A 15,717-nucleotide genomic window follows, 5' to 3' on the forward strand; every position below is an offset into this window, starting at 1 on the left:
CATATTTTCTTTGTTGAAGAAAATTTGCACTATTTTAAAGACATTTTATTTTCTGTTTGTAGAAAACATTCCTAATATAACAACGGCAAGTATCAGCCTTATTATTTCACTATGTTAATATGATGGTGTATTATATTTTTGTTTTATATAATTTTTCATTTCATATATTGTTGCAGTGAATAACAAACCACATTTTCAAATTTTAAAAGAAGAATAATTGCCTGTTGCTAGAAAACACACGTCACGTGATTGGGTGTTTGTTCTTCGTCTTATGCTGTCCTTTGTTGTCTTTGCGGTGGACCGTGCCGTGGGGAGGCTCTCATTGTGTTACTGTTTAATGTTTGTCAAAAGATAAAATGTTCCCCTAAACCGTATTAAATGGAAAGTCGGTAATACAAAGGGAGCTAAAGCTGACAAAGCAAGAAGAAAAAAATGGCTAGGGAAAAGAGAACCTTTGTTCCAGGATTAACGTTGAATAACATTAAATATTAGGTTTGTAACATACGAACTGGGCACTATCTTTCTTCGTTCGGGTAACTTATTTTGTTACTCACAAATGGCTTTTAAGGAACCCGGAAGTTCATTGCCGCCTTCACTTAAGCCCGCCATTGGTCCCTATTCTGTGCAAGATTAATTCAGTCTCTATCATCATATCCCACCTCCCTCAAATACATTTTAATATTATCCTCCCATCTATGTCTCGACCTCCCCAATGGTCTCTTTCCCTCTGGCCTCCCAACTAACACTCTATATGCATTTCTGGATTCGCCCATACGTGCCACATACCCAGCCAATCTCAAACGTCTGGATTTAATGTTCCTAGTTATGTCAGGTGAAGAATACAAAGCGTGCAGTTCTGTGTTGTGTAACTTTCTCCATTCCCCTGTAATTTCATCCCTCTTAGCCCCAAATATTTTCCTACGAACCTTATTCTCAAACACAATCTCTGTTCGTCTCTCAAAGTGAGAGTCCAAGTTTCACAACCATACAGAACAACCGGTAATATAACTGTTTTATAAATTCTAACTTTCAGATTTTTTGACAGTAGACTAGATGACGAAAATTTCTCAACCGAATAATAACAGGCATTTCCCATATTTATTCTGCGTTTAATTTCCTCCCGAGTGTCATTTATATTTGTTGTTGTTGCTCCAAGATATCTGAATTTCTCACCTCTTCGAAGGATAAATCTCTAATTTTTATATTTCCATTTCGTACAATATTCTGGTCACGAGATATAATCATATACTTTGTCTTTTCAGGATTTACTTCCAAACCTATCACTTTACTTGCTTCAAGTAAAGTTTCCGTGTTTTCCCTAATCGTTTGTGGATTTTCTCCTAACATATTCACGTCATCCGCATAGACAACAAGCTGATGTAACCTGTTCAATTCCAAACCCTCTGTGTTATCCTCAACTTTCCTAATGGCATATTCTAGAGCGAAGTTAAAAAGTAAAGATGATAGTGCATCTCCTTGCTTTAGCCCGCAATGAATTGGAAAAGTATCAGATAGAAACTTATTTTATTACTAGATAATAAATTGTCTTTCTCTTCAGTTTTCTTTTTCTATAAAGTCTCGTATATTCTGCATGACTGCTTCAATTAGACATCTTTATCGCTTCGTGACGTCACACGCTTACAGTTGTTAAGGTTGCTGAATCATGTCTCAGCATATCAGTTGCGTAAGCCAAACAAAATGATCCTCAATTCTAAACAGTAAGAGATGGATCAAAGCAAATTGTATGTTTTAAAAAAAGGTCACATTTATTAACGCATTTCACTCGCATCTTGTCCAGAATGTAACAGTACTTTCTTGTGCCGTTTGTGTTTTATGGTAGTGCACGGGCAGCAAGAATTCAGATGTAATTGTGATAAGTTCTGACGTGAAATAGTGGCAATGAAATCAATCCTGGTCCAGCAAGTCTTACTCCGAAAAATCATATTGAATGTACTGAAATAGGCCTATAAAATATGGAAAAAAATGCAGGGTGTTAAAAAAGTATCCAATATTTTAGGCAGTGCTAGTATGCATCAAAACAAGAAAATGTCTAATAAACATGGGTCCTAAAACACATAGCCTATTTTCTGAGATTTGAACACTTGTTCGCAGGAGGTGCTCAATGTGACGTCCATTCATGGCAAAGCATTCCTCTGTCCTTCGCCGTAAGGAATCACGCACTGTTTGAAATTGACCTGGTTCTTGATAACCAAAAGTCTAGGATTTAGGTTTGAGGAACGAACAGGCCAAGGTGTGGGGCTTCTCCGATTAATCCAACGGTCCTGAAATGTCAGCGTCAGGTGTTCACGCTTACTGCGGAAAAATGTGCTGGTGTGCCATCATGCATGAACCACATCTGTAGTTTTTGCTGACATGGCACATACTGCAGCAAGGTAGGCAATACATTAATAAGAAAGTCCTGATAACGAGCCACAGTTAATCTCTGTGGTAGTACGTATGACCCTTAATCTATCGCCAAGAACGCCTGCCCATATGTTGATTGAAAATCGGTGCTGATGTCTTATTTCTTCAACTGCATGGGGATTTTCACCAGCCCACACATGCTGATTACGAAAATTCACAACACCATCTCGGATGAACCCCGCTCATATCCGCAACGAAATTTTTGTTTTCAGTATTCCTTGCGACGTATCAGTATTCCATCAACTATGGTATGATTGTCTGGTAGTCTGCTGTATTGTAGGGCAGAAAAATGCATTGCCATGAATGGATGTCACATTGATCACCCCCTGTGAACAAATCTCAGAAAGTATGTGTTGTAGGACTCCATGATTATTATACTTTTTTTCTTGTTTTAATGCATACTATCAGCTCCTAAAATATTCGATACTTTTTTAACATCCGTATATCGGTACAGCAAATGATGGTAAATTATCCCTAATTTACGTAAAGATTAGTTATACGGTACACTAATGGAAAAAAAAAAAAAACTGTGAAAAGGCTAGATGTAGGTTCTGGTTCTTCTGTTCCTCCCGAGGAGGAAGAAGTGATGCCTTCCACTTTTAAACATTCTCCTAAGGTAAACAGAAAACAGTGTGCAAATCTGGCTTTCAGGTAGAAGCTCCCTGTGGAGCAGGCTTGAAAACAGTGTGTTTAAAAATAATTTTATGCGCCCATATTTAATTTTTAGCAATTATTTCCTTATAAGAACTAAAAAAAAATATTTAAATAAAACATTGTGAAGAGGTTTAAGTAAAATAATCAAAATAGGTCTATATTTATATGCAGTATATGATCCTTCAACGAAAAGTACGATAATTTGTAAGCAATTTTGCGATCCAGCCAAGCAGCAGAATTGGCAACGCTGTGTCTAGTTTCATATTTTATTATTTAACTGTACCAAGCCGTTGGAAGTCTGTAAAATTAGAAGTATTACATGTGTTTTTGTTCTTTTTAAACAATGTATAATTTATTTTGGGAATAAAATTATCATTTTTCATATATATCAGTTTTTATTCTTCCATTTGCATATAAGATGTTCCAATAAATACGTCGTACGTAATAAATTATTAGCAACCAAAGACGGAGTTGCGACAGTATTACAAGAAAATCTGTCCGTTCCATCCTAGTAACCCTCGAATAATAACGCTTATTATTACAAAAATCCTTTTTTGTAGAAGCAGAAACTGTGTCATATAGAACAACACCTCCAACAGCAAGTTCTTTAATAAACAATGACAGATACTTATTCACATCCTAGACAACGATATTTCGAACTCCCTGTGGGTGTTAGGAAGTATTCGTTATAGTGCAAGAACAGCTGTTGAGGAAATCTTGATTGAAGGTAATTTCTCGCATACTTACGCAGCGGTGTGATGATGAATGGACTTCCTGTGTGTTTCTGAGTTTTCACGTAATTGCTGCTCCCTCATTACGTCACACTGGCTTGCAACCAAGGTCACGCTGAAACAAAAGCTGTCGTTATTGCACGTATTCAGTACACATGAAGTACTCACGTCCTACATATTTTTGTTCAACAACTATTTCTGTATACATTATATATCGCAGATAATGTATTTGTACACAACTTGTTTGTTGTTGATCAGGTTGTTATCAATAGAGTTGTTAAAGATGCAAATTATGTAGGAGGGAAACTACACGAATATGACAAATATGGAGCTTAAAATAAATTATAAGACAAACATTTCACTGGGAATGCAAATCCAAATACAATATTCTAAATATTTGGGTTCTATTGTGCAAGAAAATGGCTCGTCTGATTTTGAAGCTGAAAAACCGATTACTGAAACATGGGGAATCATTATTTTGTATGAATAACTCATGTGGTATGGAGCAAGAACATTTTGCGAGAAACAAAATTATTATACAGGGCTTTTATTTCAAAACTTTCCAGTCTAAATAACTAATTATTTAAATTGAATTCAATTTCAACAAAAAACGCGTCAATTTAGATATTGAGGGGGAAGTCTGAAACCAGGCTCAACTGCATTTTAGATTTCACTTCCACCCGCAGCCTCCCTCACTTTGAAATTTCAAATGGCACCCCTATATTTTTATACTTAATTATGAAAGAGCATTCAATTTATTTATACACCTCATTCATTTGTTTTCGCATCTTTTGTTTTCTATCGTCGCCTGGCAACCTGTATTTCTGTTATTATCAGTTGATTGTAGGATGAAAACACAGCATATTTTGTGTAATTTCCTAAATTTAATCAATGAGGATGATTTATATTCTCTCTTGAAGGGTATACACCATTTTAAAAGAATTTAATACACAAACACAACTATTACATGAAATGCTCAATAAGTTTTTGTAGCTTTATTCTCTTCAGCTCTAATCAACAATAACAAAAAATCTTGGTTGCCAGGTGGCGATAGAAAACAAAAAAATGCGAAAACAAATGAATGAGGTGTATAAACAATTGAATACCGATACTCTTTCATATTTAAGTATAAAAATATAGGGATGCCATTTGAAATTTCAAAGTGGGGGTTGCGGGGGTGAGGGATGAAATCTAAAATGCAATTAAGCCTGGTTTCATACTTTTCCCTCAATATCTAAATAGACGCATATATTTTTAATTGAATTCAATTTAAATAATTAGTTATTTAGACTGGAAATTTTCAAATGAAAGCACTGTATAATTAAACTGTTAAAAGTATACTCAAATAAGATGCTGGAACATGGACATTCAAAGAAGTATTACTACTTCTACTACTACTACAAGTTTAGGCTAAAAAGTTTGTTCTAACTCAATGCGTATCCTCCCATCTAGCCATAGGACGGCCGATGGTATTCTCTAGGTCACTGGTTCCCAAAGTGTGAGTTGCGACTCCCTGAGAGTCATTTAAAGAGCTGAGGGGGGGGGGGGGGTCGCAAGATGATTTACAAAATGAAAAAAAAAAACGCCTTATTAACATATATTTATTTTGCATTTGGAAATCTAAACAATTTTCAACATAAAAAATTAAAAAATCTCTCAGCAGTAATAAAATAAAAATAATTAATCCTAATAACTGTGCCTGTTTTTCAGAACGTAGCCTCTTAAATCTGGACTATGTATTCGATACACACACAGTGATGTCATTTTCAAATTCGAGATTTCTCGCTTTTGTTTTGATGGCAATCATAGGCAAGATACTTAATTTGTATGAATTCGGGGTGTTGCAAATGTTACCAAAAATATAAGAACTTCTTTTGCAATCTCGAGGTATATTTTCGTGCAAAACTAGTCAATGCTCTGCGAAAAATAGTCTAGTTTCAACATTCCATCATATTTTCCTTCATATTTTTTGGAATATCAGCCAATTGAACGCAATGGATTCAGTATCCATCTGTGACTATCGTAATTCTTTTGATTTTTTTTTTTCGAAAAGTACTCAAAAAGCTGTTCAAAATCGTACTTCTAGTGGAAACTTACACACTGGTGTTGAGTAAATTTTTTTATAGTTGTTTACGATTTTACAGGGATTTGTATTTTTGAAATGGAGTCAAGACCCGGTACGGTAGTGAGGAGGAGGAGATCGCAAACTGAAATCACGTCCAAAAGTGGGTTGCGCGTTCAAAAAGTTTTGGGATCACTGCTCCAGGTTTATATTGCAATATTTGTTTAGTTAGTCTTCCTAACAATAAGTCTACCCGCTCTGTATGCTGAAGCCATTGTAATTTAGTGTTATTTTGTCAACTAAATCGAATATATTTAATTCTCCTCTTACTAAGATCTTGATGTGATCTCAAACTGTATTCTGATATACGTCTTACGAAACGCATTTCTACGGCTTCTATTTTTTCACAGGATATACTCAGGTGTCCAGTTTTCACTTCTGTATGTTAGAAATGTCACCACTTTGTCTCTTCTACTTTTATTGCGTAGTGTCCTTTGACTAGTTCCAAAGAATAAATTATTAACCATAGAAATGAATTATTTTAAGCGTGCAGTAAGTTTATCTACTCCACACCTGTGGAGTGACGGTTAGCGCGTCTAGCCGCGAAACCAGGTGGTCCGAGTTCGATTCCCGGTCGGGGCAAATTGCCTGGTTGAGGTTTTTTCCGGGGTTTTCCCTCAACCCAATATGAGCAAATGCTGAGTAACTTTCGGTGCTGGACCCCGGACTCATTTCACCGGTATTATCACCTTCATCTCATTCAGACGCTAAATAACCTAAGATGTTGATAAAGGGTCGTAAAATAGCCTACTAAAATAGAATAAAATAAAAAAAAAAAGATTATCTAAAGTGGATAGTGAGGAACGAAAATATCAGAATGAAAACGGAGATTAACGAAAGCATTGCACAGAATATTGAATAACTAAGATGGTATGGACACAAATGCGTATGAACAACAAAATATATAGTTAAACAGACACTGAACTGGATGCTATAGGGTAGAATGAAGCGAGGCTGACCAGTCAACGTATGGATGGGACGAGTTACACTGTTAGCATGTGAAGAATAGATTTAAATGGTAAAGATTATTTCGGTAGGAGAGTATGGAGAAGTAAAATTACATATGTAAAATTGTATCTTCATGTTGAGAAAAGCTATGTAAGAATAAATAAATAGATAAATAGATAGATAAATAAATAGGTAAATAAATAGATAAATAAAATAAATAAATACAAATAAAATAAATAAATAAATTTAATAAATTAAATAAATAAATTAAATAAATTAGATAAATAAATTAAGTAAATATATTAAATAAATTAGATAAATAAATTAAATAAATTAAGTAAATAAATTGAATAAATTAAATTAATAAAATAAATAAATTAAATAAATAAATACATACATTAAATAAATAAATAAGTAAATAACTAAATTAACATTTAATGTCGAGAGCGATAGACTTCTAATTCTGTGGACCCGGGTTCGATCCCCGACGTACCCCCGATCTATAACCCGTATTAGGCAAGCCCGTGGTCCAGGTACTCAGGGTTTTCTCCGGGAACTCCGGTTCCTCTGTAGCGTGTGGCAGCCCAACAAATCTTCATCACTACCTCATCGCGGTATAGCACAGACCAGCCTCCTGTGGGCCACATCATAGGCAACGACTCTGTCAGTAAATTGGTCTACACAACTGGCCTCATATGGGTGAATGATGAACAGTCAAGCACCCGCTACTGTTTCCAAGATACCACGTATGTTATCAGAGCAAACTTTTCATGTTAAAACGTTATAATTTTTCTCTTTTGTGTCTCGAACATAAATTTTATCATTTAAGAGAAATATAAATGAGTAACGTTAATGAAATTGATCAAAGTAAGATTACTACCAAATTTAACCAACAAGATTGATGCGAAACGAAATCTCTGGAGACAAAGGTAATTTTGGTCTGAGTTATATAGGCATATTAGGCATACATTATTCTTTTACAACAGATGTCAGACTTTCTTATTATCTTGTTTTGAATTACTCTTTGTTACGCAATTTGTTCATTTGTCAATATGGAACAATACATTTTGTAACCTGCCTACACATTTTTAACAGCAGCACTGATAATATTACAGGCTATACTGTATTTAAAATGCATTCCTGGTATTGTTGTATGGGGTAACTTTCAATAACAGATAAATGTCATGCAAGCTGTAACGTAACATTGCGTGAAGGCAATCAGACTTTCAATGCCCACCTTAATTTCAAGGATAAGTATGAATTACCATGGGAACCCCAATAACTCCGGCTTCGTTTAACAATTGAAGAACGCAACTTAATGCATTATGTGTCGATGGTAAGACAATAATAACTTATTTACTTACTTACTGGATTTTAAGGAACCCGGAGGTTCATTGCCGCCCTCACATAAGCCCGCCATTGGTCCCTATCCTGAGCAAGATTAATCCATTCTCTATCATCATATCCCACCTCCCTCAAATAAGACAATAATAATAACAACAATAATAATAATAATAATAATAATAATAATAATAATAATAATAATAATTCAGAAGAAAATATTATTATTATTTTCAAAGCAGCTAAACAAAGGAAAGTTCTCTTTTTGGAAACAGATTCACGATAAATATAAAAAAATAGACGTAATAAATTGATTTTGAAGAGGCTTTCGATCCAGTAAATAGAGCTAAGTTATGGAATATTATGGAAAATCAAAGCAACCGAAGAAAATCAATTAATATAATAAAAAGTCTATATTTTAAATCGAAAGTAATGTTATTATTGTAGTCAGTGGTTTTGAAGTTAGTAAAATCCTGAATTACAAATAACAACCCTCTGGGGCTATTGTCTGCTATGATGGTCAAAGGAATGCAGGAAAATTCCACCCCTTTCCTTTCGAAGTAGCCCATGGTCAGCCCCAGGATTCTGTAAAATGACTTGGCGCAAATGGAGGAGGAGTCTACCTGTGCCAGAGTGTATTGCGGGCAGCATCAGCTCGAGGCCGCTAAGGGGTAAGATGCTCGTGGTAGTGAGTTCAGATAGAAATGATCTCCTTCCTGCAAACGATTGGAAGCTTCGTTCAAACAATGTCTCCCCTCCCAGAGTGGTCACTGGTTCTAGCCCTCCCACATATCACTTTCTTATTTCGTCTTTCTACTCTACAGATTCCTGGGACGGACCATAGCCACTTCTTTGTATTGTAAATGGTAAAAGCAAAGCCCCGTTACTCGGAGAGGTCCCGTTACTCAGAGACTAGGAAATAGAAACAGGCAAGGAATATCCAAAACACAGGTAAAACCAAATTATTATACCTAATGAAATTGTCCTTAATTTGAAACATATATGTAAGTTTCTTGGTAAAAGTGACCAAGTCACATTGAAGGCTTCCAAGCATTATGAAAATTTAAGACATAATTTTATATTAAAAACTAAAATAATATAGCATACTTACCTTCAAAATAACTAATTACTAACATCTAATGAAGTACAGTTATATTTATAGATAAAACACACATGTTGGGTCAATTATACAGTGTTCATAGATTTGATAAGAAACATTAAAGATTATATATTACAGTTATTAGTGTTCATATATCTTTAATGTTTCTTATCAAATCTATGAACACTGTATAATTGACTCAACATGTGTGTTTTATCTATAAATATGAAAAAAGCTAGTGAAGAAAAATTGGTCAATTTTTACAAAAAATTATTAGTGTTCATATAACTGTAATATATAATCTTTAATGATTCTTATCAAATCTATGAACACTGTATAATTGACCCAACATGTGTGTTTTATCTATAAATATGAAAAAAGCTAGTGGAGAAAAATTGGACAATTTTTACAAAAAAATTATTAGTGTTTATATAACTGTAATATATAATATTTAATGTTTCTTAAGTACAGTTATCTCTGGATGGTTCATTAAACTTTTAAATGCCTTTTTCAAACAATTTTGCATTTTGGACTTGGTCACTTTTATCAAGAGACCGACGATATGTCGAAATATGTTGTAGTGTATAGAATATGCAATAACTCCAATAATCCTCGAAATATGCATTTGCATATATGCAAATACACATTTTTTAAAAATCCGGTCCCTAGTTATCAGTCTTTATTATTTGAAGAACATGAAGGAGAATTATTTTAGATTAAGTATTTTACACGGTATAGATTATATAATTCCGATGTTTTTGTTTGTTCGTTTTGCAACCAAGCATGTACTGATGTTATTAGACTGTAATGATAAAAGAAACCTGCAATTTACCTTGCAACACAACTTCATGTACAAGCCGATAAGGAAGCCAGAAGGTCAAAGTAAGATAAAGCATCGAGTAATTGGAGGCTAGACAATCAGTAGCCACAGTTTATTATACACAGTCACGAAGCTCAATACGTATGGAATATGCATCCATAGATAGTTGCTAACCACTACGATCACTACTATCGCCTCATTACATACAATGTGAAACAGTATTGGCACATCTATTGTTCCTAGTACCCTCATCAACTCAAGCTTCGCGACTGTATATACTAGACTGTGCAGTAGCTTCAACGTGAAATGAAGCCTCATGATTTTCACCTGTGCACAGTCCAATATGCCACTGATGTGGTGTACTTCCTGTTCGCAATTTTCACGAATTACGAAGCGAAGAAGAGAAGCATCCACTTTAGTATTAATGAAGCATTTTCATGGCTATTCTTCTAAAAATCTTGATTTTAGAATTATAAAACTCATAATGTGATATATTTTATTTTAACAGCATCAGATATACTTCAACAGCTTCTTCGCCACTGAATTGTATTAGGCCAGACCTGCAAAACTGTAGCTCCTCAGAGCGACTGACTTCGTACACATCCTACCCCACCCACCTTTTCTTCCAGTATGATCATAGCGTTCTAATTGCGCTCGGCTATATCAACATTCATTCTCGCGGCGGCAGGTACACAATACGCTATCAAGAATTACAAATGAACAGATAATAAAATCCTTAGAAACATACCTTTGGGAAGTAAGAGAAAAACGAATGTGGGAAATAAGTTAAAAGACAAGTAAAAAAAGGTCTATATATATGTACAGTATATATATATATATATATATATATATATATATATATATTTTTTGTTGATAAGTAAGTGATAGCTATATGACCGGAGGTCAATGCGGCCATTCAACATTGTAACGCACTGCAGCCGAATGAATGAATGAATGAATTACACAAAACGCGTACTGCAGTTTGAAGAGAACTGAAACATGGCAAAACATAAACCCGTGAAGAAATACTACTTCCAAAGGAAATGAGAATATGATTATTTTGTTGTTGAAGAAGACGAAAGAATTGCTTATTTACTGTGTCCCATCCAATTTATTTCTACTCATTTCAATATTAAACGACATTTCAACAAAGTTCATATTAAGAATTATGGAATAGACAAACTTTCGGGTAAATTCATTATTACGAATTGTATATTGAATATTTATTTATATAATGTTAAATTAAGGACATAACTTATTGTGTTCATTTTGTATTGAAATGAATAGTGACTTTATATCAATTTCAAAGTTCATTACTTAAATGTTACAAATTTATGTTTCCGTAGGTGATAATAGGAGGAAAGTTTTGGAAAATGTAAAGCAGGTTAGGCGCAAAGAAATCTCAAAGAAACTAACGACAGGAAATCTAGCATAATCGTAAGCCTTGAAACGAAATGACGCATTATAAATACAATGACTTTATTACAATCTTTTTTGAAAATTGCAATGCACCAATGATGAATCTTCCACACGTAAATAATGTCAACAACTCTCCGCAGAAGTCGAATATCCCCAATAGAAGTGGAGTGAGGCTAACGTCATATTTCCCCTACTTACGGGTTCTGCAGGCCTGTATTAGGCCTACTCATGAAGGGTCGGAAACGTATGATAGGGAACCAGTTACGTTCTAGAAAATACCACAGGTAATGAAAGTATCTAACAAAGAAGTAAAAATAGATCAAATATGAGTAAATAGAAAAGTAATGTAACAAATTAAAAATGTCATATATTTTATTGGGTTATTTTACGACGCTGTATCAACATCTAGGTTGTTTAGCGTCTGAACGATATGAAAGTGATAATGCCGGTGAAATGAGTCCGTGGTCCAGCACCGAAAGTTACCCAGCATTTGCTCGTATTGGGTTGAGGGAAAACCCCGGAAAAAAAATCTCAACCAGGTAACTTGCCCCGACCGGGATTCGAACCCGGGCCAACTGGTTTCGCAGCCAGACGTGCTGACTGTTACTCCACAGGCGTGGACAAGATCATATATGTAGAGGTCACGTTTCACTCCATGAATATATCAAAAAGACGAAATTACAAAGAAAGAAAGGCAGATAAGATACGCAAATTGTGTTTCATACTAGTGTCGTGCAATGTTCGAACATGCGAGGAGATGTCACGATACTACAACTTCGCCCTACTCCACAGACAGCTCAACAGTATGTGAAAGTGAAGCATATAAACTAAAATAACCGAGTCTATCAAAAACCGGTAAGAGGCCTTATGTTCGGTTCATGTTTGCCGAGTCTCTGAAGAACCAAAGCTCCCTTTGCGTTTGTTCTATCTTCCTCTTTCCTTACATATGTTTGGTGCCTTTCTCCTTAGATACTCTTCTCTCTTCACCTTTATGCTTTAGCTGCATAATGATATCAGGCACATATCTTGCGAACTTACGCATAGTAATGAGTATAGGTAACTTTTCTTGTTATTAATATGAATAAATATTCACAAAAATATACGTATAAATATGAAACAAAATATATTAAAAAACGCGTATGTTCGAAGTACCGACTAATATTGTGCAATGTTCAAACATGAGAGAGGAAACCAAGACATTGCAAACTTTGTCTTATTCCATATGAAAAACTAATCGCAAGAAAGTGCTCAAATCCTTAAGCGGTTTAAAATAGTGCCCTGCAATGTTAGAACACGAGAAAGACAATCAAGACATTACAAACTTCGTCTTACATCGTATTTAATATAAAAAAACTAATAGCGAGATCTATGTTAAAATATGAAGGGATGAGAGTGAAGGACAGCGAATATTTTTATAACAAGGTGGAACAAACACGACAGGCCTTCTTTTGCAGAGCGAAAATCGACTATTTTGAATTGAACATAATGCTTATAATACACGTCGCTAATACTTTCATCATCCGTATAGTCACATAAGTAATGTGTCCGAGCAACTGTGATTAATTTGAATATTATGTTAAGTGGCATTTAAGCACGAATCTGAGATTAAAACTCCTCTCCACTGAAATGAATTATTTTAGACGTTCCACTAGACATTCTAAATTGGAAAAAAATTCGAAACACAACCATTAGACACGAAATTGTTAGATTTCGTTAGCTACAAGCAATTAGAAAGGTATGGCCACGTACGTAGAATGCCAGAAACAAGATTGCTCAGACAGATTTTGGAATGGATTCCGCCCGGAAGAGGAAAGAGGGGAAGACCAAGGAAAACCTGGATGGACGATATAAGAAGTGGAATGAAGGAGAGAGGCTTGAAAGAACGGGATTGGAAGGCAAGAGAAGAATGGAGGAAGAAGATAAAAATTTAAACACTTTGGATACAGGAAGATGTAGTTTACATTGTAACCCTGTTAATGGATGTTAAGAATGTAATTACAGCTATTTTCTGTCGGTAATTGGTTCAGTAACAACTGTCATGCACTTTTAAAACATAATGTGATGTACTTATCTATATGTACGAATATTTCTGTCGAAGTTTAATAATATTTTTGTAATAAAAATTACCTGTCTTTACATCTAAATAAAATTCCATCAGAATTGTTCTAAAAACTTTACTCAGGTAAAAGCATGATGAGATGGGAGAAGCCAGCCAACTTGAAGGTCACAGATCATACAAGGCGCAAGTTCGAGCGAGCTGTGACAGACTCGCTTCTTCAAAGCAGACTTCGGTTCTTGTCACGCTCGACAAACTTGAACCGAACATAGCGGTTGAAATGCACGACACTATTTCATACCGTAACAAAAACCATTTATTCTCTACAGCAGTTGAAATTTGTTGCAGAACAAATAAATACCTGTAAAATTATATTTTTATATTCCCTAATATGCATAACATGATACGTTAGAAATAAACTTGAGAAATCGTTGGGAGTTCAAAGGAGGTTTTTATTACAATCCAAAATTACGAGGAGACTATTCAGTAAAAACTCGCGGCCAACGTGACACCTCTCTCCTCTGCAGACGAAAATGTGTATCTACAGGTGGATTGAATAATAACGATACTACAGAAAGCTCGTTTAAATATCTAGAAAACAATTTATACAGAATTATTCAAACGAGTGTCAAAAGAAAGTAATCTATGAATAAGTGGCTGACAATGATAACAGGAGGTTTCAAGAATGAAAATTCACAAATAACGCGAAATATTAGGCCTACTTTTTTAAGAGTGCAAGAACTCATGGAAGATCCACATAGGTTCCAAATTTATTGGTTATTTGTATTTGAAGTGAAGAGCCGAAACGAAAACGCAACCTGCTTAAGGAAAGTGAGACAGCCTGGCCTAACCCCATTATCTCCTTACTTAGTTGCCTCACGAGCGATGTCTTTTTGATATCACTTATGAGATTCCAATCTGTCTTGAGACAGTTGACTAAACAACAACACTGAGGTTTCATGCAAAATTACCTCGGGCACAGACGGCCAGTACTCTATCGACTGCGTCATCCAGGCCGACGCACAGTGTGAAATTTCGCCAATCTAGCTGGCCAAAAGTCAATTTTTGACTTCGAAAATTGAGATCCATGCTGCAGTACATTTTATTCTTAAATGTCTGGAGTATCTTGTTCTGCATTTTGTTTGGCAAGGGTCATCATAGTTTACACTCAGCACAAGCATAAACATACGCCTCGAGATAAGGTTTCGGTTGCCGTTCTCAGTTGCGTTCAGCGCACCATAAGAAGCTGTGTAACTTTTGTCAGAAGCGTGGTATTTTAAAAGTGAAACATGGAAAATGCAGAGGAAGGTATGCACTTTAATCCTATATATATTTAAATAATTTGTTTTCTACTAATAAGCCACAGCATTAAGTTTAAAATGGCCAAAAAATATAGGATTTTAAAAACATATTTTCTCCTTTAAATAGAGTTTTGAAAATTTCCAAAAAGTTCCAAACTCTGGAATTTACATAATTATGAAGATCGATTTGTTTTAAATATGCATGCAAAATCTCAAAGTGCGGAAATGTGCGGAAGTTTGTCATTTTCAGACTCGCGCACTTCAATTGCAAGGCGGAGGCTGTTTGAAGTGTGGCGTAGTAGCTCCAAACAAACAAACAAGGAATACAAAAATGCTGGACTCGCTGCTTCAGGCTTTGGACATAGAAGAATGTAATAAAACAACTCTTAATAAAATGAAAATTTTTTTTGTCAAAACGTTCGATACAGTTTAATAACAAGTGGGTTAAGTGTGGAAGACGGATGCATCAATTTTTTTAATTGAATCATCAGTGGTTAGATTGTGACTTAACATTCGCAGCAGAAATACATAGAAACATGAAATCGGACTGTGCAGAATTTACGAACAAATCGGGTTCAAGTAAGGTAGGCCAAAATTATTCTTTGGTGATAGTAGTTACAGGAGTAAGAGGCGGAAAGCTAAATATTTTTCTCAGGGGCAAGGTTCCGGAGCTGTAATGTTAGCAGCTGAACTAGATCTTAAACATTTAGGGTAAAGAGATGCTGCTAACATTGTTAAAGAACTGTTCCTAGCTTCCCTTAAAAGAGCAACAAAAATAAAAAGCCAGGCAGTTATTCGAATC

General features: G+C 35.0%; 1 protein-coding gene across 2 annotated transcripts in view; it reads right to left on the bottom strand.

Moving 5' to 3' along the window:
- LOC138697986 (protein SERAC1) overlaps positions 1 to 15,717 on the bottom strand; it is a 215,130-nt gene that overhangs the window by 154,646 nt on the left and 44,767 nt on the right. For both annotated transcript variants that reach the window (XM_069823620.1, XM_069823621.1), the window contains exon 2: positions 3,826 to 3,924. In XM_069823620.1, coding sequence (XP_069679721.1) covers positions 3,826 to 3,924 — 99 coding nt within the window. The remainder of the gene's footprint in view (positions 1 to 3,825; positions 3,925 to 15,717) is intronic.

The sequence above is a fragment of the Periplaneta americana genome, chromosome 4, assembly GCF_040183065.1.
Source record: "Periplaneta americana isolate PAMFEO1 chromosome 4, P.americana_PAMFEO1_priV1, whole genome shotgun sequence".
Taxonomy (NCBI): Eukaryota; Metazoa; Arthropoda; class Insecta; order Blattodea; family Blattidae; genus Periplaneta; species Periplaneta americana.